We start from the raw sequence: 27247 nt of genomic DNA on the forward strand, positions 1-27247 counted from the left end.
CTTGTCCTCCCTGCCAAGAGCCCTATTACTCACCTACTCTGTCCTCTGACTATCCTAGGAGAGGTTGTTCTCTCCCCAGAAGAGCAGGCAGCAGGAGGAACCTACCTGCTCCAGGAAAGCCTCCTGTTGAGCCTGGAGGGCATTTTGCTGCCTGACAAGATTTTCAATGAGGCTCTCCTGGTGTTGGCATTCTGCCATCTTCTGCTTGTATAGGAGTTTGCTTTCCTCGAGCTGGCTTTGAAACATGCCAACATTCTGTGAACAGAGGTCCAGACCTTGCAGCTCCATTCCCTGGGCTGTATGCGACTACCCTCATAGATAGCATGAATGTAACAGAGTGACCTGGCCAGACTCCCAGTAGGCCATAAGAGCTTCTGCTCTGGGTCTGTGATTTATACATCTGATAGCAGAACCTTAAGTGTATGTGTGTGTGGGGGGGTGCTTTTCCTGTTGTCTGACTTCCATACAAGTAACTCCAAAGCTCGTGTAACTATTCTGCTACATTTCTTCTCTTCCCAACTCCTTAGCAACAGTTGTTGGAGAACACTGTCCCTCCCTCTGGAAACTTTCTCCTTCCCTGGCCTTTCTTCTCTTGCCATCCCTAAACTACTTCCTTCAGAAATGTTTTCAGGTCCCCATTTATTCTCATTCTACACTTTTTTTTGTTTGTTTTTTGTTTTTCACAACAGGATTTCTCTGTGTAGTCCTGGCTGTACTGGAACTTGCTCTACAGACCAGGCTGGCCTTGAACTCAAGAGATCCGCCTGCCTCTGCCTCCTGAGTGCTGGAATAAAAGGCTTGCATCACCAACCCGGTCCTCATCCTCCACTTCTGTACATCCTTAACATCACAGTTTTGATCCATTGTACTATTGTAGTAGTGTTTTACTATACCATATCATTATTCTAAAAACTCAAATCTCTATAGCCACATTTCTTCCCAGCCTTACACTATGTGTCCATATACTTAACCTTTCATGCTAAACCTCTCCAACTCTAAAAATCTCTAAAATGAATGTGTTCATGACTCCTTACCTGTCTTACAATTTTACTCACTTCCCTGTGTCCTTTTTCCAAAAAACTCTGACAGAATATACTCAGATTGCTCACAGAAGAAATCTCGTTGCTACCCTTGGTTCCATCTCTTCTATCTCCTCAAACCTAGCTCAGTTTTTTTTAGATCTTTTCACTATACCTCTTGAATGTTTCTTATCTCCATTCCCAATGTCTGTTGACACTTAGAATCTCTCCTGAAATGCATACCACTTTTCCAACTGGCGCTTTGGTTTCTTCTCTTATTCCCTTCCTCCAATCATCTGCCATAGGGCATCCTAATTGGTTTTAAGTGACTCTCATTGTCTTTGTGTCTGAACACTCGCCTTCTTGGCTGCTCCTCATCCCAGGCTCATTGTTTTATTTCCCTGAGCGCCACACTCCCCAGACATTCCTGACTTCAGTTCTAGTGTGGGGAATGATTTCTAGTCTATGTCTCTTCACTCATACTGACGCTTCAACCCAGATGCTCTTCCTCTCCACCTCCTTTTATACATGTCCAAATATTACCTAGGGAACAACTGCATTGTTGTTTACATTTTAAAGGAATTTTCAACATCTACCTCTGCTGTGGAATAATGCTTTTGTACACTGTAAAGATTTGTCACTCATATTGGTTTAATAAAACACTGATTGACCAGTAGCCAGGCAGGAAGCATAGGCCAGGCAACCAAACTAAGGGAATTCTGGGAAGAGGAAAGGCAGAGATTCAATCACCAGCCAGTCACAGAGGAAGCAAGATGAGAATGCCTCACTGAGAAAAGGTACCAAGCCATGTGGCTAAACATAGATAAGAATTATGGGTTAAATTGTAAGAGCTACTTAATAATAAGCCTGAGCTAAGAAGCCAAATAGTTTATAATTAATATAAGCCTCTGTGTGTTTCTTTTGGGACTGAATGGCTATGGGATCAGGCAGGACAGAAATACTGTGTACACATCTCGTTCTACACATGTTGTATTAGATACTGAGACTTCCTCCTCTTCCTTTTCCTCCCCTTCCTTCCATTCCCCTTTCTTCCCTCTCTGAAAAACTCTTCTTGGCATATCTTAGAGCACTCTGGACTTTCTCTTTTATAATATAAATAACTGTTTGAAATTGCCGAGACAAATCTAAACTATGTCCCTTAGCCTCTTTGGATCACTGTTTTCTCATCAGTAAATCGGAAAGGGACAGTTGCTTCCTGTGCAAGGAATGTATTAATATTTTTATCTACCCATCAGTCTATTCATCTATTTACATGTAGATATAAACACATATATAGACATAAACTTTGAGGGCCTGGGCAAAAGTTATAGAGTTCAATTAATTTTGCTGGTGATACTAATGAATAAATGAACTAATTGAGTATGAGAAAGGGGAAAATTGGAGGAGATCAGACTGTTTCTGGGGATTTGGCTTAGATGATTAAGGGAATGATAGTGTCATTTGTTGAAGTGGGAAATACTAAAAGGATGTATTATTAAGACCATTTAGTGAATGACCAAATAACCCCTGAGACTATAAATATCTCTTAGATATATTTGGAGCTTCCTATATTATGATATAAGGAAACAAGAAATAACAAGACTTCTTAATAAGATCAGTAATTTGTGGTATTATTTATCTTGAGAAAATGTAGGACCTAAGGCAAGACACTAGAATTTAGGAAATGTAAGAAAAGAGACCCTGTTTATTTTGAACTTTCTACCAGCCTTCATTCCCCATTTTGAAACTCATCTGAGTCTTGAAGTCGAACCTGGTCAGCATAGGATGACCAGAATAGAAAGAAGGCACCAGCACCTTGAGAACTCCATGGCCCCAATTTACACAGAACACTATGGAATTTATGTAACATAAAGAAATACTCTGCTCACACTGATATGAAGAGGCTGTCTAAGTACGAGAAGTTGCAAGGGCTGAAAGCTTGCTAGAACGTTGAGCAGACTACCTAATTGAGAATGGGACACCAGTTTACTACTTAGCAGCTAGTCTTCAACCTTTTTCAAAGACTTAGGTGGGGCTGGAGAGATGGCTCAGAGGTTAAGAGCATTGCCTGCTCTTCCAAAGGTCCTGAGTTCAATTCCCAGCAACCACATGGTGGCTCATAACCATCTGTAATGGGGTCTGGTGCTCTCTTCTGGCCAGCAGGCATATACACAGACAGAATATTGTATACATAATAAATAAATATTAAAAAAAGACTTAGGTGGTATAAACTAACAAAGTGCTGTTTCAAAGCCATTGTAATAAAAACAAAACTTCTCCCTGGTTTGTAAAATACCTCAAGTACAGCATTTGGCTCAGAAAGGAATAACAACTCCCTCCCCACCCCCCACTAGTTTTAGCACAATATGAGAGGTTTATTTATTCAGAAATGATTGGCTCTGTATATCAAAGCAAAAAGATTAGGGTTTGGACCAGAAAGGAACTACATTTGGGTTAACATTCAAGTGGAAAGAGGAGATTGATGAGCAAGTGGAGCATGTGTGGGAAGAAGTGGAGGGAAGAAAGGAGATAGCGCTTGGAAATACCCAACAGCAGAAGCCAACTAAAGAAATTTAGGACACCAAAGTCTGATATACCATTTAAATATGTTTCTGTTTCTTTGCTGCGGTGTATGTTTCCCCTCTATTTCCATTTCTCATCCACATTTTCTCATTGTTCACCACAGTCTCATACATTTGGTGTTTTTTGTTTGTTTTTTTTTTTTGAAAGTTCAAAACAAAGTGATATGGTGGGAAAAGCAGATGACTCAAGAGGGTAAGGAATCCCAAGATCTTAGAGGCATACCAAACTGTATCGAATTAAGGCAGTAAAGGCATCAAGGAGCAGACACTTGAGATTTATGTGTTAGAAAAGTTCATCTTGTCAAACTGTATCATGGGAAACTTTGGGCCCTGGACTCTAATCAGAGTGACCCTCCATGGAAAGGAAGACTCTAAGAGAAACAAGAACCAAGATTCACTTATGTTGATTCTGCCCCAGTCCCTTTTTGTTTTCTTGTTTAGACACAGCTGTGTAAATCTCACAGTCTTCTCCCTCTTTACCTTGTAGGAGCCTTTTAGCCGCATTTCCAGGTCACTTAGCAGGTTAGTTTGGGTGCTGTGCCTCTCAACCAACAGCCTCAAAGTCTTTAGGGCAGAGTGGATACTGGAAACACAATATGCCAGTGAGTGGACTCGAGAGAGTGGAAAGAAGTAGATTGCAGGGATGGGGATGCTTACCGCCGGGCCTTCATTCTCATCTTCAGGACCATCTGCTGCTGCAGCAGCAGGAACATGTCCAAGAAGTCCAGGAATGTCTTAGGCGTGACAAGTGGCAATGCAGGGCAAACATGCTGATGATAACAGGCAGATGAAAGGTGGATGAGAGCCATGATTTTGGCCACATTAGGAATGAAGGCCTTGATATCTGGGCACTTTAAAGAGCCTGAAATGAATATAGTTTTAGTCTGGCCTTCTAGGATTGAAGGGGAATAAGAAAGGAAGGAAAGCAGAAAATATCAGTCAGAAAGCAAGGAGAGGAGGAGAAGAGCGAGAGGATGGGAGAGACCGCCCTGGGCAGTAACTCTCACGAGCTGGCTGGGGTGAGTGGTGGCAGAGACTGCCCTGGGCAGTAACTCTCACTAGCTGGTTGGGGTGAGTGGTAGGAGCAAATGGAAAGTGGCTCACCATCATCAAGAGGTAGACTCTGAGCATCCTCTAGATGGTATTGGGCAATCCTGACGAGGGAAGCTTGGTCCCAGGGTTCATAGCGGTCAACACTGGCAGTGGTCAGTTGAAGGAGCTTCAGGAAAAGAGTGGAGGGCAGCTGCTTTTGGGCTTGGTCATCTCCCATCAAGAAGAACATGTGCAAGTTGCTACATACTTGCTGGTAGAACCTGTAAGTCAGGGACTCAGCTGTCATCTTTCTTTAGACCTATTTACATATCCACCCCACCCTTTAGCCCACATTTTCAGAGTTCTCATGACAGCCTATAGATTTTCTCTTGTTCTTTTAGCCAGGAAACAGTAAAAGCAGAGCTGACATGGATGGATTCTGGGCCTTACCTATGCAATACTGTGTCCTTCTTAATGATGAGTTTGACCACAGAGTTCTCCTTGGGGAGATGTTCTTCGATGTTATCCAGATCTGCCTCTGTGTACTGGTCAGGAAAGCTACCTGAGGTTGCCAGGGCCACCAGCCGGTGAAAGATAGCAACATTCACAGTCTCAGGCACCAGAAGAGCCACTGGCTGGTTTAATACTCCAGCACACCAGCTGGCATCTCGGAGACACTGGAAAATAGCTTCCTCTGACTCAGATGGCAGGTGAAAGAGGTGAGCTTGACAAATGTTAGAAGCCAGACTGACGGCTGTATGGCGCCCAGTACCCCGAGTCACTGAGAGCAGCAGGCCATGCTGCCGGTGCCTAGCCAGAACTCGGACCAGGCGGGCCACATGCTGGGTCATCATGTGGCCCTGAGTGAGGTGAGGGTTCAGCTTCAACCGGACAGCTGAGGCAGCCAACTGCTTTTCCAGAGTTTCCCACTGCCGCTCCAAGTACAAGTTGGGGCTCTCGGGGTTAGATCCTAGTGTAAGTTCCAGACTGAACACTAGGTCTGAGGGCTTCTCCTGGGGATAGAACAACAGCACGGGCAGCAACAAGGGTAAACTAAAGTCCATCTGGGTTGCTGTCTGCCACTCACTCTTGGGTGTCTCTGACTGGAGTTTACCAATAGAAGCCCTTATCTCTTCCTCCTGCTCAGCCATCTGACTTACACTTCCTGTGTTCTTGTTTACCAGTCGTAGGGGTAATGGTGCTAGACTGCTATCACCGAGGAATGAGCCTGTGGCGACCTGAAGGCCATATGGGTCCTCTTCTTCCTCTGATTCACTGTTACTGCTGCTTAGGTCCTCCCACTGGGCTATTTCTCCTTCCGATTCTACTTCAGGCACTTTTTCCTCCTCCACTTCCTCCTCAAAGTCCTTGACCAAGGGCTGAGACACTGGCCCACAACAGAAGACATTCTGAGCTATTTCTAGAAGCAGCTTAGCACAATGGGAACGTTCCCTATCACTGTTCAGCCGGTCACAAAATGTCCTTTGTGCCTCATGTAACCAAAGACGCACCACGACGCGCATGGACATCATGATAGTCAGGCGAGTTCCACGTAAGCCGGACACCCGGCGCAGATGCTCCTGGTGATGGAAAGAATCTACAAAACCTCGTGAGCCCATTCTAGTAGGCAGCAGCTGCAGGCTTTCCAGAATGTGGCTCACAGAATGCAGGGAAAAGCGGTAATGTGGGCAGAGAGGGGAAGGCATGAAGCAGTTGCACACGGCCTCCCAAGCCTCCACGGAAGCTCTGACGAGGGCTCTTGCCAGAATGTGCTCCCGCTCCATAGAGGGGAAGCGCTCCAGCCAGGCTTGGATACCAGGTACATGCCTTCTCAAAAGGCTGTCCTGGCTCATGTTGTCCAGGGCCAGCACTGTGAAGAGTCGGAAGAGACGTGGACAGAGTGGGCGCTCAGAGTAGCCTGGCACTGTAGCAGTGGCAAGGAAGTTGACTGTAGGCTGCAGCGTCTGTAATTCCAAGGTGTTTCGAGCATATATGGTGCCTTCCATTGCCTGGCGCAGAGTCTCCAGCACTGGCTGGCAGCTCTTCTCTGGGTCTGTAAAACATTGAGACGAGCATTGAAAGGCATTTGCAAGTCCACACGGAAGTACCCAGTGTACCTCCTATCCCTGCCTCCTCTCTTTCCAGCACACAGAGTATTCTGTGTGCCTGATGATTTGGCACTTGGTAACCTCTGAGCAAGTTGCTCTCCCTCCACACATTCCTAAGTGAAATATGTCTTCTCTCTCCTCCCTTAGATCCTACTTACTCATTGCCTAAAGGAAATGAATACTGTAATAAGATTTTTAAACTGAGATGTTGGAAACTGAATCAGATCCCAATTAGAAAGTACAAATCATCTTCATTATAGAATGCACAGTTATATCCCACCTATGATTTGATCCAGTCATGGTGGTACATACCTATTGTCCCAGCACTTGGCAGATAAAGACAGGTGGATCAAAAGTTCAAGGCCACCTTTGGCCACATAGTGGCTTCAGGGGTCAACCTGGACTACAGGAGAACTTGCCCCCCCCAAAAAAAAGGCCAGGGAGATGACTCAGTGAGTATGACTGCTAGTCAAGCAAGCCTGACAACTAGAATCCAATTCCCATGTCAAACAGCCAGGTATATCCCAGGACACCTACTGAGAGATGGGAAGTAGGAACAGGAGAATTTCAGGGAAGCTGTAGGCCAGCTAGCCTGGAGTACATAACACAGCATTGAAGCAAGAGAGATCCTGCTGCCTTAGGAAGGAAAGAGAGACCCAGTTCCTCAAAGTTGTTCCTTGACCTCTATACACATGCTGTGGCACAAGGTGCACCTGTACACACACACACACACACACACACACACACACACACACACACACACATGTACACACATACCCCACAAATAAATAAAATTTTATATGACTTTAATATGTGATTTACAAGAGAGAGGCAAGGAAAATGATGATAGAAATGGGAAGGGAGTTGAGAACAAAGTATAAAGACACATATGTATAAAATACCATAACAAAACCCATTATTTTATATCCTAATAAAAACATTAAAGAGAAAGATGTGATTTACAGCCAAATATATATTTAAACATATGGTGGAGTCCTAACAATGCAGACACCTCTGTAAACCACCATTTCAACGCTACTGAGATTTCATCAGCCCTGAAAGCTCCTTCGTGCTCCTCCAGTCATCCTGCCCCTGTCTACGACATGCAGACAATGCTCTACAGTCCCCCCCTCTGTCTACCACCATGCAGACAATGCTCTACAGTCCCCCCCTCTGTCTACCACCATGCAGACATTGCTCTCTAAACTGAGTTCTACCACTGTCAACTATGCCCCTTATAGAAGTTTGTATAAATGGAATCATATAGTAGCTTCTTGATCATACTGTTTTCTTTCACTTTGCCGGCTTTTGACAGTCATACATTTTTATATAACAGTAATTTGATATATTATTATACAACACATAATATTCCATTACAAAAATGCCACAATTTGTAGATCCATCAGCACATGAAGGGGTATTAGGTTAGTTCCAGGCTTTGGCTTTTCTAGATAATGTTTATCCATGTGTTTTATTTAGGGACACGTGTTTGACTTTGCCTCAGGCAAATACAAGAAAACAACAATACTGTAATACAGTTTCTTATTTCTCCCCACTTTTCCTTCTACCTGCATTCAAGGGGCATAGCTGGCAGTGGTAGACGGCGCTGGCAGTAGCTTTCCCTTCATTTCCTCTCCCAGCTCCTCACCAGAACTAGCCAGGTGCAGATCTTCCATCAGGAAAAGGAGTGATCCTTTGGAATCCTGGTAATAACCCAGGAATGAGCCAGCGGCTTGTGTTTGACCGTGGACCCCTCTGCTCAGCACATGACGAAGGTGGGCAGAACTTAAAGCAGAGTGAATGGGGCTGTGGATGGAAGGGCGACTCGGCTGCACTAGCACCTCCACAAAAGCTGACTTCCCTGTGGCTATCTCTCCAGCAAGCAGCACTGGCTGTCCATCTGATAGAAGCAGGTTCACCACATACAAAAGCCGTTCAGTCTGCAGGATAGGATCAGGACTTACTGTGGCAGCTCCAAATTGGACAACAGTCAAGCAGAAAATTAGTTCTAGGGAAATTGTCTTAAAGCTGTTCTTGTTTGTCTGTTTGTTTTTCAAGACAGGGCTTCTCTGTAGCTTTGGAGCCTGTCCTGAAACTAGCTTTTGTAGACCAGGCTGTGCTTGAATTCACAGAGATCCGCCTGCCTCTGCCTCCCAAGTGCTGGGATTAAAGGCATTCGCCACTGCCACCTGGCTCTTAAAGCTGTTCTTAAAGAACAAATCATGTATTCTTGCAATTGTGAAAACACCAGAGTATGGGAACTTCTGGGCCTCAGGAGGACCTCAAATGTGGGCCACCCTCTAGCATACCTCCTTAAGCCTCAACCCAAACTATTTCCCCACTGTCTCTATACCTGGGAAGAGGGCTGGAAAGTACCCAGGTTTCCTTTGACACAGCTGCTCAGGTACTGGCCAGCAAAGGGGACCAGTGTTCCATCTTCAAGGTTTACATGTAGATCAAACACCAAGGCTGAAGGAGGTGGCTCAGGGTAGTTGGATAGGGAACTAATAAAATTCCTCATGAAGTTATCAAAGAGAGGCCAGTGCCTGCTCAGAGGACACATAGGTAAGAGTCAGATAGTCATAAAAGTTCCATCTATGGCTTTCATATACTCCACCATATCCCCACTGTAATGTCCCATGAATTTTAGTCACCACAGACCAGTCTACATCAGTTCTTTCGTACACTATACCTCCCATTCTTGTGGTACCTGGACGGAAGGTGTGCTCCAAAGCCCCAGATCGTGGCAAAAAGAAAGCTGCTGATAGCCAGCAAATGTCTCCTCTGCTTTTTAGTCATGCCGTCACTGTCAGACTGGACCTTGCTTTTTGAAGATTTGAAGCTTTGTGTTGCAAGATCGCTGCCACTAAAGTCCTCTGCAATGGTCACCGTGGTCAGAATAGGAATCCATCGAAAAAGAAGATGGAGGGGAAAACAGAAGTTGGCTGCATTACTTCTCCCCACTTTTGGTTCCCTGAACCAGCTTCACTGAGGAACCCACGCGTCTCTGCCTCAGATGTAACCCAGTTCTCCTCAGGATCCCAGCTCTCTCAAAAGCCAACCTTTCTACCTCCCTACCTTGAACACGTGGCTTCTCCTCTTCATATAAGCGTAGATGGGGGTCAAGCAGAGCACGTAAAATGCGGGCCAGACTGGCAACTTCCGCCACACCTGGGCAAACAGTCTGATGCCCATGTACCTGTAGCAGAGAACTGGCACCTATGCGGGTAAGGAATCGGAGCATTGCAGGCACCAGTACTTCAGCTAAGCGGTTGAGCTCAATGACTGTCTCTTGCTGCAGATGGTATTCATGAGGCAGGGATGCCATCAAGACATTAAGCATGCACTGCCACGTCTGCTCCCCACAACACCAGACTAGAGCGCACCGGCCTACCACTGTAGGAGACATGCCTGCTGCCTCTGCCACCTCCATCAAGAAAAAGGTACTCAGGGGTCGTGCTATCTGTTGACCATTAGGGAGACTCAGCTGGGGAGGGTCACTTAGGAGACAAGTGATGGAGTCTATCCATGTAGAATTAGGGGTCCCATCACATACTATCCATTGCTGGATCCTTGTGAATTCCTCTGACTGCTCTTCTGAGTTCACATTCTTACAATGAGGGGCAGCACGAAGAAGCTTGGGGAAGATGCCATAGTGCCAGGAGGGACCTTCTGACCACCCTAGAAATTCTTGGGAGCTGAGCACGCTAGGATATAGGTGGGCAATTTCCACAGACTGGAAACCCTGGGTTGAGGTTTGTTCCATGGCTGCCAGCCGATTCTGAATCTTAAATAAGCTCTTCCAACAACTGCTCTTGCCACTGCCTGCAGGGCCCAAGAGCAGAATACCAGAGGCCCGGCTCAGGGCCTGACTGAGTTGCTCCAGAGACATCAATACGTTAGGGGTGGGAAGCAGGCCTACCTGCTGGAGTTCTTCCACCACTACGGACCTCATCAGTCTATGGGTCACAGGTTCCGCCAGCATGTGACTAGCGTTCGGGAAAATCCCACAGAGCAGCTCTCGGAGCTTTTGCAGGCGGAGCCCATCAAGGATGCTGAACAGCGGTGAGTGCAACAGGGCTTGCAGTAGGGCAGCCTCCTCAGGCGCAGCTAGGTTGTCTGGCTGCTGGGAATTGTTTTCCTCCACAGGTGCATTTAGCGTCTGTATTGTATCTTCCAGCACCTGCTTGAGCAGTGACAAGCGGCAGGGCAAGGTCCCAGACACTAGCTCACGCTCTAAGGAGAATAATTTGGATAGCCGAGTAGCCATTCGGGAGGCATCCCTTACCCCTGCTCCCAGTAGGTAAAGTTCTGCCACTCGCTGCAGGTCAGGCAGTGCCAAGGCCACAGGACGCAGTAGCAGGTGCAGATTGGCAGGCACATCAGGGCTCAGGGCATGAAATGTCAGGAAACAGCCATAGCCAAGGCGCATGAACACATGGTGCTTCTCAAAGAAACCAGCGCCAATGAATAGGGGCTTAGTAGGGTTTATGGTACTGATGTTTTGGGAAGCTTTCTGGTACAGTGGAGCATAAAGATGGTGTAGTTCATCCAGACGCTGGCCCAGGGCAGAGAGCAAGCTAGGAGGCAGTTGGTGAACGTTCTCCAACAGCAGCCAAGCTCCACCCTGAAGGGCACCATTCAAGTAATTGCTCAGACATCGGAACTCTATCTGGGGCAAGCAGGGCATCATTACCAGTTGGCGGCCCAGGGCCCATGCCAGGCTATTCACTGTTTCTGACTTGCCCAAACCATCTCGGCCAAGTAGGGTCCCACAGGCCACCTCTTCCATGGCCAATAAGAGAAGCAGCACTTGCCGCTCATGCATCAGGCTGGGTAGAGGCCCCAGTTTGGGTCCCAGATACTCATAATTGTATATGAAGGACCGGCCAAGCACATCTATCCAGCATACAGCTGGTGACAGAGAGGGCTCAGCAGATGCAACAGTCTTAAGATACTGCACGGGCCCCTTGGGGTTTGAGTGAGATGAACCCAAGTGATACTTAAGTTGGCGGACCCAGTGGAAGTCTGTCAGATGGCTGACCCGGTGCTTTCCCAGGAGCTGTGCTACATCCCGATGAGTCACTGCCATGACCAGCAGGGTACTGAATAGGCTAGTCTGGCGAACAGAAGGCAGAGGGTGCTCACCCTGGGAGCTCCTCTGAGATCGTATAAATTGCACCAGCACTTCCAGCTTGTGTACATGTATGGGAATCATCCGCATGGTCCCCCACTCAGACAGAAGCTCCTCCATCTCAGCCCGCCACACTACCTCCTCTGCCACCAGTATGCACTGCCATGGAAAGGCCTCCACTGCATCTAGCCAGTGCTGGACATAGAGCTGCATGGGCACCTTTCTCTGTTGAGGCAGTGCCTTCAGTGCCTTAACTAGGGATGGGCCTTGAGCAAGGCGGGTGGCCACACAGCTCTGCAGCAAGTTCACGATTACAAAACGCAGACACTTCTCCAAAGAGGCTAGCCACTTAGGGAGATCTGGGTGTAGAGGAAGAGGACCCTGAAGCTTCACTTTCTCTCCACATGCCCCTAGCACAGCGATTGTCTCCACTGGAGTCTGTGTACTTGAGCTTGGCTCCTGGTCATTCTTGCTTTTCTCGTTAATTGGGTTGGACCTGAAGTCCACAGCTTTAATGTGAGGAAAGCAGCGCTGTGCCCATGGTTGAGCCTCACAGGTCTCTAGAGGGGCAGCAAGCAGGGCCACCAGTTCACTGTCACTGAGGAAGAAAAGGCGGGGGAAGTCGGAACATACCCCATAGAGGACATCCTCCAGAGCCATGATGATGGCTTCCAGCTCCACAGATCCTGCTTTTAGTAGTTGTTGTAGATGCTGACCTTGAAAGTAAGGGCTCCTCTTGGCATTGGGCACTATTAGTGACAGAACCATTGGGTCAGCTACAGAGATTCGCATTAGGGTCCGATACTGATCATCCATGACTTTGAAACGGGCATTCTGTGGCGAGAAAGGTGGTAGTGAGGGTAGCGTGGCAGCTCCACTCTTCCATCCAGAGCCCTGACACTCAGGAGCTCTTGCCCACCTTCTTTAACTCCCTTCCCTACCAGCTCAGCACCAGGAAACTGGATCTTCATCTCATGTAGAACTTTATTTAGAAAAATCCACTTCTGCTGGAAAGCCACCCACACCTCCAGTAGGGCACCTGTGTAAACAGTCAGAAAAATACTTGAGGGAAATGGGTTCCAAAACCTTCAAGGGGGTCTAGCATACACCTGACCTCTCCTGTGACCCACTAGCCCCAACAGAAACATACTGCTCAGCAGAACTCAAGGATCTGATTAGAGGAAGTAAAGCAGTCACCAGAAATAAAGACCTGGTCACATCAAGCCAAGACGGAGCCTGGAAAGTCCTTACTTTGTCCTTCACATCTTCTATCCAATGTCCCCCTGCTACCCTCATACCTCTGGGACAGTCTACATTAGGTTCCATCCATCTACCCAACTAGAACGCTATACTCACCTAGGCCGTACATGATGGACACCCACTCTAAAGCTATTTTATTCAACTCTCCTGACTTCTGGATGGCTAGGATCTTGAATAGTGCCTGAAGACTGTTCTGGATGGCATCTTGCAGGCTGCTGTAGTCTTAGGAAGAAAAAGATGCGCTGTCAAAGCTCAGCTAAGCTGGTATCACTATATTACTCAAGGGCAGGGACTGGGGCAGGAAAGAACACATCTTGACCTTCCAGGGAAGGCAATCACTTTTTAAGACCCTTTCTGTCTTCAGAGATAGAGCTGATATGGTAGAGAACTGAGACCTTAAAACTGGCACTATGGGTATAGATGCTAACCCAGTGGATTTCTCCCGCTAGATACTGTCATTCTTATCTACTTCTACAGGCATTCTTTCATATGCCAGAGCTTCATCCTAGAAAGACACCTCATGGCTCCAAGTCCCTACATAGTATGTTTGCATCAAGAAGGCCTATTCTGGGATGACTGGAATCCTGGTAGAAAAGTTGAGACCAAAATTTTCTCACATGATCTAAGCACGGAGCTCCTTGGGGGTCATGTAAAGAATTACCTCATAATTTTGTATGAGGCCAGGCCTGGTACAGCATAAACACTAGATTAACAACAGAATTTAGAGAGATTGGCTTGGATAGATGTAGAACTCTCTAAATACTCATGTTTGAAAGAAAATACACAGTATCTACATCTCAGAGTATCTCTAGAGAAAACAATATTGGAACAGTTTGGGTCCTCTGTTTTATCCCCCATTAAATGATCTCTAGAGGGTGGGGAAGCATAAAGGCCCATCTGTTGTGCTTGTCTAAATAATGTGGAGCAGAGTATAAATCCCCATAGCTATCTGACAGTTCAGATGCCATATTTCCTTTATATACCCACACAGACCTGAGATTCTCATCTGATCTTGGGAAGGTTAAAACAGGTTGCATGAAATCTTAATCTAGCTATATCTGCCAACACATTATATATTTAAAAAAAAACACTTTCTTGGGGGATATTTTGGATGTTGAACTATCCTTTTCATGTATGTCCTTCCTAATTTTGCTAAGATTCGAAAATGGAGATTGAAGCCGGGCCATGGTGGCGCACGCCTTTAATCCCAGCACTCGGTAGGCAGAGGCAGGTGGATCTCTGTGAGTTCGAGACCAGCCTGGTCTACAGAGTAGTTCCAGGACAGGCTCCAAAGCCACAGAGAAACCCTGTCTCGAAAAAAAAAAAAAGAAAAGAAAAGAAAATGGAGATTGAATGATTAGTAGTGTCATTAACCCTATAATAACATGTCTTCCTGTGGTAAGAGTTAAAACCTAAGTTTTCATCGTCTTGGGCCCATTCAGGCAAGTGAAGTCACTAGTTTCATGGTGTATGGCCACCATAAAATGTCTCCTTGACTAATATACCCAGAGCTGATACAGAATCCTAGTATAGAGAAAGGACAAAACTGTAGGGAGAAATGTCAAGTATACAATATTCTGTTTGAATTAGAGCCAGTGGGAAAGTTGAACAGAAAGTAGGTTAAGGACTGTGACCTCAAATGAAGATTGGAAGAGTCCACTTGGTACCTGAAGTTATATTTAGGAGTAATTTAAGAACCAAACTTCACAAAAAATCCATATTTTGTACTTCATTAGTTTTTAAAATTACTTTAGTAGCAGAGGAATCCAAGGGCACATGGGAAAGCCGAATACAACAAAGAAGCAGACTGACAAACTGTGGGTCAAACATGAACAAAAAAGATCAGCATTAATATGCTTGTCCAAAGTGGGAAGAGAATGTCCTTTGAATCATGGTATGAGTATTAACTACAGATGTCTGGTCTTAATATGTTTCAGTCAACACTGAAAATGATTAGTCCTAAATAAGAGAGGTGGGAACAAGAATTCCATGTGAGAATAGATAGAAAACATTTTCCAAACCAAATAATGAACATGGATGCATGACAAAGATAAAGAAAAGACATATACTGTAGGACAATGGTCTTGTACCCTGAAAAGATTTGTTATTTGTATTGGTTTAATGAAATGCTGATTGGAAGTATAAGGGGGGCAGCCAGAACAGGAGAATTCTGGGAAGATGAAAGACTCAGTCTGTATTCGTTACCTAGATGCAAAGGAAGCAAGATGAGAATGCCTCACTGATAAAAGGTACCAAGCCACATGGTTAACACAGACAAGAATTATGGGTTAATTTTAGATGTAAGAGTTAGCTAAAAATATGGCTAAATTATTGCCCAAAGCAGTGTTGTAATTGATCCAGTTTCTATGTTATTATTTGGATCTGGGCAGCCAGGAAACAAATGAACAGTCTCTGTTTACAGACATATCCCATATCCTCTCTTCTATGACAAATTTGCACTACCTATACATTTTTCCCAGACAGACTCATAAGTAGCCCAAATGCATCTACTCCTCATTCTCCATTGCTACCATTCTAGTGTGGGCTATTATTGTTTTTCACTTGTGTTACACAAGTTGTTTCTTAACTGATCTTCCTTTCTCTATTCTTTGCCTCCCAATTCTCTGTGTTGAATTAAACTCTGACTTTATCAATTTCCTACAACAAAACATTCTCTATGATTTAAATATTACTGAATAATTTCTTTTGTAAACTTCTCGTGCCTATTTCTTCTTCCAAGTAGTCTTTGGACTCGTATCTCAGTAAGTTGGAAGGTCCTCTCGCGGATTTTCTCCTTTCTATCATAGATATACTGACTGTATTAATCAGAAGTTTCATTGCTATGATGAATTACCTAGTACACACAACTAAGGATGGATATATTCATTTTAATTCACAGTCTCAAAGTTTTTGCCAATCATGGAGGAGGACAAACTTAGCAGTTTACATCATTGTGGCCAGAAAGCAGAGAAAAGGGAAAATGGGAAGAGCCAAAGCAAGATATGACTCTCAAGAACACACCCCCACTGAAGTACTTCCTCCAATTAGGCCTCATCTCCTACATTTTACCACCCAACAATGCCATCACACTATGAATCCATCAAGAGATTAAAGCCTTAGGATCCCAAACCCTCAATACATGAGCATGAGGGAGATTTGCAAATCAAACCACTACAATGGTACTGTCTAATGATCAAAATCCAACAGAAGTGTATAAATCTCAAGTTATTATTTAGAATATACCAAGATTTTTGCTCCAAAATAAATTGTATGCCTGATTAAATGCAAGTTAAATGAGCTAGCTTGAAAACATTTTTGTGTGAGTTCTGCCCCAGTTTTAATTATGTAATCTAATCTAATAAAGTAACTACTGGAGTGTGTGTGAGAAAGGGTTTCTGTTGTTAAGGAAACAATATAAGGTAAAGGCGAGCTAATAAAAGCTCTTGTTCTTAGAATAAAATGTTAGCAAACAAATTAACGAAAAGAAAAATCTCAAGTCCTGGCCAGGCAGTGGTGGTGCATGCCTTTAATCCCAATACTCAGGAGGCAGAGGCAGGAGGATCTCTGTGAGTCTGAGGCCAGCCTGGTCTACAAGAGCTAGTTCCAAAATGGGCTCCAAAGCTGCACAGAGAAACCCTGTCTCTATAAGCCAAAATCTCACGTCCTAGCTAGCTAGCTACCTATCATGATTACATATTTAACTAATTTCTTGAGTTCTCTGATACCAATTATGTTGAATAAGAGAATGTCTCCTCTATCAGCAGTTCCCAACACATCTTCTTATACTTTTTGTCATAGTTAGCTTCAGATCTTAACTAGACACATCTGGGAAGAAGGGACTCCAGTTAAGGAACTACTTTCATCTGTGGACATTTTCTTGATTACTAATTGATGTAGGAGGGCCCCTTGCACTGTAAGCAGGCCATACCTAGGCAGGTAGGCCTTAGCTATATAAGAGAAGTAACTAAGCCAGAGGAAGCAAGCCAGTAACAATCATTTCTCTGTGGTCTTTGCTTCATTTCCTGTCCGAGATGCTTGCCTTGAGTTCTAGTCTTGGCTTCCCATGATGATGGACTGTTAACTATAAGACAAATAAACCCTTTCTTCCCCTAAGTTGTAAAAGTGTTGCTCCCTATATGGAACGTTTTTCTCACATTGCAAGTCTGACAAACTTACTTTTTCAAAAGTTAGCCTGGGACCACTCTCTAAAGTGGTACTTCTCTTAATAACCCTGGTTCTTTGAGTTGGTCTTCTCTTTCCTACTGCCCTCAATACGGTAGTCTATCATGAATTTAAACGTATGATATTGGCTGGGTGATGTTGGCACACATCTTTAATCCCAGCCTTAGGGAGGCAGAGGCCAGCAGATCTCTGTGAATTTGAGGACAGCCTTGTCTACATAACTAGTTCTAGGACAGCCAAGGCGACATAAAGAAACCCCATCTTGAAAAAAAAAAACAAAAATAAATAAATGAGAGGGGGAGGAAGAAAGGAAGGAAGGAAAAGGAAAGAAAGAAAGAAAGAAAGAAAGAAAGAAAGAAAGAAAGAAAGAAAGAAAGAAAGAAAGAAAGAAAGAAAGAAAGAAAGAAAGAAAGAAAGAAATGCCTGGTGTTCTCGGTGTCTCTCACTGGGCTGTAAATTTGAGGGATCCAGAACTGTATCTGTTAATCTCAGAGTGCCATGAGCTTGGCACAAAGGAGGTCATGAATTCAATGTGAGAATAAAAGAACAAATGGTTCTTTGTCTTTCAACAAGGTGGCCAATCAGCAGACAAGCATATCTTCATGAAGATCCTGATGGGCAAGACCATCATCCTCAAGACTGAACCTGGTGACACAATGGGAAATGTCAAGGCCAAAATTGAAGACAAGGAAGGCATCCCACCTGACAAGCAGTGGCTGATGTCACCAACAAGTAGCTGGAGGATAGCCACACCCTGCCTAACTACAACATCCAGAAAGTGTACACCCTGCACATGGTGACATCATTGAAGTAGCCCTTAGTGAGCTCACCCAGAAGTACAACTGCCACAATCTGCCACAAGTACTAGTCTTCCCTTACCTATTGTCCTCTATATGGTTATCTATTGTGAATTTGAATGTGTGATCAACTGCCACAAGGAGTATAGCCACACCAACAACCTGTGTCCCAAGAAGAAGGGCAAATAAAGCTGAAATCCTGCTTGACCCCAAACTCAGGGACCCAATATAGTTCTCTTCTGTCAACTGGGGGAAAAGAATAAATGGATGAGTGGGAAAAGGGTAAAATCAGCAGGATAAAATCCAGAGGACAGAGTATTGACAAGTAGAGATAAATAACCACAAAGAATTTCCTTCTTTTCCTTTCTTTCTTTCTCAAGACAGGGTTTCTCTGTGTAGTCCTAGCTGTCCTGGAACTTGATCTGTAGACCAACCTGACCCCAAACTCACAGAGTTCCACCTGCTTATTCTAGGATTAAAGGCATGGCATGTGCCACCATTACCCAGCTTTAAAAAAAAAAGACTCAAATTATTCCACAAAAATAGAAACAGAAGAAACATTGCCAAATTCATTTTATGAGGCCATAGTCACCCTGATACCCAAACCACACAAAGACTCAAGAAAGAAAGAGAATTACAAAACAATTTCCCACATGAACATAGATGCAAAAATACTCAATACAATATTTCAAAATGGAGCCAAAAATATATCCAAAAGATCATTCACCATGATCAAGCTGGTTTCATCCCAAAGATGCAGGGATGGTTGAACATATGAAAATCTGTCAATGTAATTCAGCACATCATATAAACAAACTAAAACCACAAAATGACACGATCATCTCATTGGGTGCTGAAAAAGGTTTTAACAAAATCTAACCCCTTCATGATAAAAGTCTTGGAAATATCAGGGATACAAGGGACATACCTAAACACAATAAAGTTAAAATAACAGCAAGTCAATAGCCAACATCAAATTAAATGGAGAGAAATCTAAAGCAGTTCCACTAAAATCAGGGACAAGACAATGATGCCCACTCTCTCTATCCTACTCAATAGAGTACTTGAAGTGTCAGCTAGAGTAATAAGACAACTGAAGGAGACCAGGGAGGATTCAAATTGGAAAGGAAGAAGTCAAACTTTCACTATTTGCAGACGATTTGATAATATACATAAGTGACTCTAAAAATTCCACCAGGGAACTCCTACAGCTGATAAACACTTTCAGGGAAGAGACTAGATACAAGGTAAACCAAATAAATTCAGCGACCCTCCTATATACAAAGGACAAATGGTCTGAAAAAGAAATTAGGGAAACAACACCTTTTACAATACCCACATGATGTGGGAGATCCCTCTGTGTGCTGTGATTACCATTAATGAATAAAGAAACTGCCTTGAGAGGGCAGAACTTAGGTAGGCGGGGAAGATGGAACTGAATGCTGAGAGGAAGAAGGCAGAGTCAGAGAGACGCCATGGAGCTGCCAGAGTCAGACATGGTGAATCTTTGCCAGTAAGCCACTGCCACATGGTGATATACAAATTAATAGAAATGGGTCAAATTAATATACGAGTTAGCCAATAAGAAGCTAGAGCTAATGGGTCAAGCAGTGTTTTAATTAATACAGTTTCTGTGTGATTATTTTGGGGCTGAGCAGCTGGGAACCAACAAGTAGCTCTCCCTCTTCCTACACCCACAAATAATAAAATATCTTGGTTTATCTCTAACCAAGCAAGTGAAAAACCTGTATGACAGGAAGTTCAAGTCTTTAAAGAAATAATTTGGAGAAGATGTCAGAAGATGGAAACATCTCCCATGCTTATGGATTGGTAGGGTTAACATTGTAAAAATGGCCATCTTACCAAAAGCAATCTACAGATTCAATACAATTCCTATCAAACTTTCAACAAAATTCTTTTTTTTAATTTTATTTATTTATTATGTATACAATATTCTGTCTGTGTATATGTCTGCAGGCCAGAAGAGGGCACCAGACCTCATTACAGATGGTTGTGAGCCACCATGTGGTTATTGGGAATTGAACTCAGGACCTTTGGAAGAGCAGGCAAATCTCTCCAGCCCAACAAAATTCTTTACAGATCTGGAAAGAACAATACTCAACTTCATATATAAAACAAAAAAACTAGGATTAATAAAAAATAATCCTATACAGTAAAAGAACTTTTAAAGGTATTACCATCCCTGATATCAAGCTTGTGCTACATAGCTGTAGTAGTAAAAACAACATGATATTGGCATAAAAACAAACAAGTTGATAAATGGAACTGAATTGAAAACCCAGATGTAAAGCCACATAATATGGACACCTGATTTTTTGATAAAGCCAGAAATATACAATGGAAAAAAAGAAAGCATTTTCAACAAATGGTGCTGGTCTAACTAGATGTCAGCAAGTAGATTGCAAATTGATCCATATATATCACCATGCACAAAACTCAAGTACAAATTAATCAAAGACTTCAACATAAAACCAGACGTACTAAACCTGATAGAAGATAAAGTGGGGATAGCCTTGAATGCCCTGGCACAGGACATAGCTTACTGAATATAACACTGATAGTACAGGTACTAAGACTGACAATTAATAAATGGAATCTCATGGAACTGAAAAGCTTCTGTAAGGCAAAGGACACTGTCAATAGGACAAAATGGCAGCTTACAGAATGGGAAAATATTTCACCAACCCTACATCTGATAGAGGGCCAACTGCCAAAATATATAAAGAATTCAAGAAACTAAACATCAACAAACCAAATAATTTAATTAAAAATGGGGTACAGATCTAAACAGAGAATTCTCCACAGAGGAATTGTACATGGCTAAGAAACACATGAAAGGAATGTTCGATATCCTTAACCATTAGAGGACTACAAGCGACTCAGATTCCATCTTACACTTGTCAGAATGCTAAGATCAAAAATACAAGTGACAACTCATGCTGGAGAGGATGTGGAGCAAGGGGAATACTTCTCCACTGCTGGTGGGAGTGAAAACTTGTACAGCCACTTTGGAAATCAATATGGCAGTTTCCTAGAAAATTGTGAATGGATCTACCTCAAGACCCAGCTATAGCACTCCCAGACATATACCCAAAGGATGTCCACCATACCACAAGGACACTTGCTCAGCTATGTTCATAGCAGCTCTATTCATCGAGCTCAACTCATGTCCATTGCTGCTCTATTCATAAGAGCCAGAAACTTAAAATAACCTAAATGTCCCTCAATTAAAGAATGGATGAAGAAAATGCGGTATATTTACATAATGGAGTTATTATTCAGCTGTTAAAAAAAAAAACAATGACATGAAATTGGCAGGCAAATGGATGGAACTAGAAAAGATCATCCTGAGTGAGGTAACCCAGACTCAGAAAGACAAGCATGGTGTGTACCACTCATAAGTGGATATTAGCTGTAAAGTAAAGGATAGCCATGCTACAAAACACAGACCACCCAAAGCAGCTAAGTAACAAGGAGGGTTCAAGGGGTTGGGGAGGAAGACATGAATCTCACTGTGATGGGAAATAGACATCACAGGTGGATGGGGAAGGGGTCTGGATGGGAGGATATGGGAACAGAAGGGATTAGGTATCAGGAGGATGGACAGAGAGAGTACTGGAAAAGACAACTGGAGTCAGGGCCATCTTCTGGGATGAACTAGAAACCTAGTGTATTGGAAACTCCCAGGAATCTATGATGGATGGTAACCCTAACTAAGAATACTAGCAATGGGGGATACAGAGCCTAAACAAGCCATCTCCTGGAACCAGGCAAGACTTCAAATAGAGGAACTGGGACACCAACCCAGCCACATAACCTTTGACCTACAATTTGCCCTGCCTACAAGATGTGTTAGGGTAAAGATGGCACAGAAACTGTAGGAGTGGCCAACTAATGACTGTTCCAGTTAAAACCCATGCCATGAGTCACACCCCTGACTCTACCTGGAGGGCCTAGACCCAGAGGCTGGATAGAGAGACCTAGGATAGAACCAAACATGACTGGCAAAAAAAAAAAAAAAAAAAAAAAAAAAGTAAGTGAAATGATTTCTAATGATCTCTGCTATACTAGCCCAGTTGTCATCAGAGAGGCTTCACCCAGCAACCGATGGAAACAGATGCAGAGACCCACAGTAAAACATTAGGATCTTGGGGAATCTTGTGGAAGAGGTGGAGGAAGGATTATGGAAACCAGAGGGGCTAAGGACGCCACAAGAAAATCCATAGAATCATCATATTGAGTGAGGTAACCCAGACCCAGAAAGACAAATATCATATGTACTCACTCTAAGTGGCTTTTAGACATAAAGCAAAGAAAAAAAACCAGCCCACAATTCACAATCCTAGAAAACCTAGACAACAAAAAGGACCCTAAGAGAAACATACATGGATCTAATCTACATTGGAAGTAGAAAAAGGCAAGATCTCCTGAGTAAATTGGGAGCGTGGGGACCATGGAAGAGGGTAGAAGGGGGGAAAGGAAGGGAGCGAAGAAAAATATATAGCTCAATAAAAACAATAAAAAAGGAAAAATGTATCATCAAGTACATCTTGAAAAAAAGAAAAAGAGAATCCACAGAATCAATTAACCTGGGCTCTTAGGGGCTCTCAGAGACTGAACTGTCAACCAGAAAGCCTGCATGGGACTGACCTAGGCCCTCTGCACATACCTTACAGTTGTGTAACTTGGTCTTCTTGTGGGCCTCCTAACAGTCGGAGCAGGGGCTGTCTCTGACTCTTTTACCTGCTTTGGGGACCCTTTCCTCCTACTGGGTTGACTTGTTCACCCACGATAGAAGAGGAGTGCCTACTCTTACCACAACTTGAACTGCCATGGCTGACTGATATAAATGGGAGGCCTGCCTTTTTCTGAAGAGAACAGAGGAGTGGATGGGGGAGGTAAGTGAGAGATTGAAAGGAGAGGAGGGAAAGAGGGAAAACTGTGATCAGTCTGGGAAAATTTAAATAATTAAAAAAAAGTTCCTGCAAAGAGTAAGGCATTAAGCCGGGCGGTGGTGGCGCACGCTTTTAATCCCGCACTTGGGAGGCAGAGGCAGGCGGATCTCTGTGAGTTCGAGACCAGCCTGGTCTACAAGAGCTAGTTCCAGGACAGGCTCCAAAACCACAGAGAAACCCTGTCTCGAAAAACCAAAAAAAAAAAAAAAAAAAGATTAAGGCATTAAGAGAATTGGAAGATACTGTTTCAACACATGGATGCCTCAAGATATCATTAACCCATATTTGACCAGAACTGGTAAATGAGAAAAGCCTTTAGCTGGATCACAAAGGCTGAGACTCACCTGAGAGGAGGAATGTGCCACTATCCTTGCCAACTAATTCCCACTGGGGGTTTCGAAATGCCTGCCTTTTGGAACGCTCTGAGACTGGGGGGTTGTAGGGCACATGCAGGATGAAGTTGAGAAGGCGTAGCTGGCGGCCCTCCCAGTACTGCTGCATCTGCTGAAGGCTTTCTTGGGCATGAATTCGTTCCTTATCATACTGCCAGACCTGGAAAAGGTATGTCTCAGAAACCAGAACTAGCTAGTGGCTAAAGAAAGTCAGTCTTGAAATTGGGACTTGAATACTGGGTCTGAGGCAGAACTCAAGGGCCTGGAGTGTGGAGGTCTCAGCTGTGAAGGAGGAGTGGAACTGCTGGCCTTCAGCAATGTGCCACTATCACTTGGCCCAGTCCCACTGCCTCCACTGAGCAGGCAATACCTAGAGTCAACCTGTGCCCTTTAGTGATCAAGGAAATGTTGACAGACATATGTCCGTCTATGTGTCCACAGCTTTGAGGCCACCATTCACTTCCTTCCATCAGGGGAAGCATTAAGAGTCTGGAAGTGCCCATCAGATTCTCGACTGTAGACGGCTGGAGACTCTTCCTACCCTCCAGGAAGGTCATTACTCCCAACTTCCTCTCACTTATGTGCTAACCAATGCCCATCCCTATAGCCCCACAGCCCCATAGTCCCATAGCCCCATAGCCCAAGGGACTTGTAGGTCTTGACTGACTTCATTACAATTCACGGCTCCAATCAGTCCCCTCACCCTTGTGGGCCCCACCTGATTGATTCTGTCTGCGAATTCCAGCAGTGGACAGTTGAGCAGCTGGCCCACTGTGATAAGGTCGAAGCTTTGCAGACCGCCCAGCCCTAACACTGGAATAGAACAGGCAAGTCAGAGCAAGTCCTAGCACATGACTGAGCAGAGCTCACATCCGAGTGCTCATTTCTCCCCTGAGCCCAGACCAGCTTGGACTGCAGTGCAGTATCAGGAGTACAACACAAAGCCAAGAACTCAGAACCCAAGAACTCAACCCCAGATCTCAGATTCCAACCTGCATCCAATTCCATCAGTTGAGAGGACCCTGTGTTGTAAGGAGGGAGCATAGGAATGTGTTCCTCCTGGTGAAATGAGTTTAGCGTAAGTGGGAAAGAGGACACAAGATCTCTAGCAGGAGCAGCAGGGGAATTGCTCTAAACACTGTATCTTTCCCATCCATCTCCCAAACACACCTCTCAAGAGGGATTGGCAGTTAAAGTTCTGAAGCTGGAGGCTGCCCAGCTTGGTGAGCAAGGGCAGGTAGTTTCGAAAGTCCTCTAGCGTGCGCATGCAGCGTTGTAGCACTGGACTGTGCAGCCCCAGGGTGGCACTGAGCCGTGCAGCCTCTGTCAGCCAGGCATCTGTCTTCTCCCGGGCCATAGAAAGACTGAACTGCACAGAGCAGAGTTCACTGTCAGACTGAAACCCACCCACCACCGCCTGGCCAACTTCTGCCCCAGGTGAGAGCTCCCGGAAGTACCTTGGTAAAAGCCATGCACTTCCACTCACTGAAGTTTTCAGAGATGATTCGGTAGAGCCTCCAGATACGCTGCTGCTGTATAATAGGCCGGTTCCCAGAAGTAGGTGGGGACATAGTACACTCATCCCCTGTGGAATAAGGCTGGCTCAGACTTCAGTTATCGGGGAAATGGGTCAGTGAAGAGTCCTTAATGAACAAAAGTCAAGGGGGAAAAAAGTGTGCTGCCTATGTAAATCTGAGTTCAACAGTAGACGTGGTGTCATCCAAAGAGCAATTATTTCAAAGAAAGGATTCGTGGACAAACACCATAGTGGTAAAACAAAAGAGTTTCCCTTCTATTAGTCTCTAGCTCACCCTCAATTCCAGTCACAGTGGACTTGACTGTAGCTCAGATATACAGGCACACACTCTTCTGCCAGGGCCTTAGAACCAGCAGCTCCTTCCTTATGGAAAACTCTTGCCACAGAGAACCACCATTCACACCTTCACCACCTCCAACTCCAAGCCCTTGTTCAAATATCCATCCCATAAGACACTGCTCTCCACTCACTTGGCATTTTCAGACACTCTTGATCTGCTATGTTTTCTTCTAGATTAGCTATCACTTTCTAATATGCTGCATAATTTAGTTATAATTTATAATTATTATTTAGCATCTTTCTTCTGCAGCTGCAATATTGGGTCCATTATGGAAATTGTTTTGTCATTTATTCATTGATGCACTTTGAGTTCAGTACATGGCAGGCACTAACCAAATAAGTGTTGGATGAATGAATAAGTGAATGAACTCTCAGAAATCAAGGATAATTTTTTAAATCAAGAGGGTCTAAAGGACTAGATTATTTTTTACAAAAGCTGGGATTAGGTGAGGAGCTGAGGACAGAAGAAGGAAGTGAACACACTGCTGTCCTGTTCTCTGGGCCTAGTACCACTTGGCCTAACTCCTCTACCCTGCCTTTTTATTAATACTTCAAACTCCTAACAGGAGTTTGTCTATGGTTAACATCAGTTAGGATGTGGGCTGAAGGCTTCCCAGTACTTAAAAAAAGAGAGAAATTCCTAATGAAGGATGGTTCTAAAGCATCTCCCATTTCACCTGGCCATAAGGCCCAGTAGCTGACCAAGAAGCAAATCACAATGTGCCCTTCCAAGAGATAAGTGATTGCATATGAGAAAAGAGCCCATGCTGAACTCCTGTAGAAGAAGACTGATCTCAGACAAGTAGCTCTGTTCTGGATGGCTTCTGTGGGAAGTGAAGCCCCCTTCAGTCTTTTTTCTAGATCCATTGGCTGGATGCAGTAGTTACCACACCAAGATCCTAACTATTCTTTTCTGTGATCTGCTGCTTAGACTGGGACAACACTGAACAATGATGCTAAGTGTACACTTTCTCACAAACCAGCATTTAACCTGGACCCATCACAATCTAATGAATCACTTAGTTGTTTGTTTTCCCTACCAGCCTATGAACTTCCTGGATCCACTAACACAACGCCTGAGACATACAACAAATAAGGCTTTTGTCCTGCAATGCTTGTTTGTAAAAGAGACCAGTAAGGTATTGATTCCCAAGGCTTGCTTAAGATCACAAAAGACACAAGACCTGGAGTCCCAACCCTTATCTTAGATGGAGGGTTCATCCTAGGGCGAAAGACGAGAAGGTGAAGATCAGTACCCGTGAAGGTGTTGTAAGCATAGCGTAGGTCATTGAAGTTGTTGAGTGTGTTCAAGAACTGGTGCTCCAAGGCAGCAAGCTGTTGCTCAGTGCTCCTCTGTTCTTGTGAAGGGTCCATGAAGGAACCAGACAGTGCTTCTGCCAACAGGCCCTCCAACTCTGTCAATGCTGCTGCCATCAACTGCTGCAGCTTGGGCACAATGGAATGTCGCTTACTGAGTAGGAACTCGGAAGCCTGGCTTCTCTCAAACTGAAAAGTCTCCCATATATCCAGAAGCTGTGGGGCAAGTAAAGAACAGTGAGATATGGTTATAGAGGAGGGAGGCCAGGAGAAATGAATGACTCCTTTCATTGTTCTCTCACCGAGATGTCTAGCGTCTCATTCTCAGCCATAAAAAGGCCACAGTGGTTGCGGATGAGGTCATGGAGTGATCGGACATATTCCACTCGTTCGTCCAGCTGTCCGTATTGCTCATTGGCTTCATTCAACTGCAGAGGTTACAGCATGAGACCAGCACGCCAACAACCCTGCCCATCTCTTCGAACTCACCCTGAAGAGGCAACCCATCTTCCAGATTGGGCATCTGGAAGGTCCAGACCCAGTTTCGGCATTGAAACCATTTGAGATAGGAG

At 44.3% G+C, this 27247-nt stretch overlaps 1 protein-coding gene across 1 annotated transcript in view; it reads right to left on the reverse strand.

The window, feature by feature from the left end:
• Positions 1-27247, reverse strand: part of Dnhd1 (dynein heavy chain domain 1) — a 67247-nt gene that overhangs the window by 9805 nt on the left and 30195 nt on the right. The window contains exons 11-27 of the mRNA XM_057777955.1: positions 26978-27103; positions 26615-26891; positions 24940-25067; positions 24653-24851; positions 24201-24295; positions 23435-23642; positions 13232-13357; positions 12817-12914; positions 9820-12709; positions 9452-9617; positions 9095-9287; positions 8390-8681; positions 5084-6686; positions 4706-4914; positions 4259-4463; positions 4082-4184; positions 106-255 (exon numbers count right to left, since the gene is read on the reverse strand). Of these exons, the coding sequence (XP_057633938.1) occupies positions 106-255; positions 4082-4184; positions 4259-4463; positions 4706-4914; positions 5084-6686; positions 8390-8681; positions 9095-9287; positions 9452-9617; positions 9820-12709; positions 12817-12914; positions 13232-13357; positions 23435-23642; positions 24201-24295; positions 24653-24851; positions 24940-25067; positions 26615-26891; positions 26978-27103 (7068 nt within the window). The remainder of the gene's footprint in view (positions 1-105; positions 256-4081; positions 4185-4258; positions 4464-4705; positions 4915-5083; positions 6687-8389; positions 8682-9094; positions 9288-9451; positions 9618-9819; positions 12710-12816; positions 12915-13231; positions 13358-23434; positions 23643-24200; positions 24296-24652; positions 24852-24939; positions 25068-26614; positions 26892-26977; positions 27104-27247) is intronic.

The sequence above is a fragment of the Chionomys nivalis genome, chromosome 8 (genome assembly GCF_950005125.1).
Source record: "Chionomys nivalis chromosome 8, mChiNiv1.1, whole genome shotgun sequence".
Lineage (NCBI taxonomy): Eukaryota > Metazoa > Chordata > Mammalia > Rodentia > Cricetidae > Chionomys > Chionomys nivalis.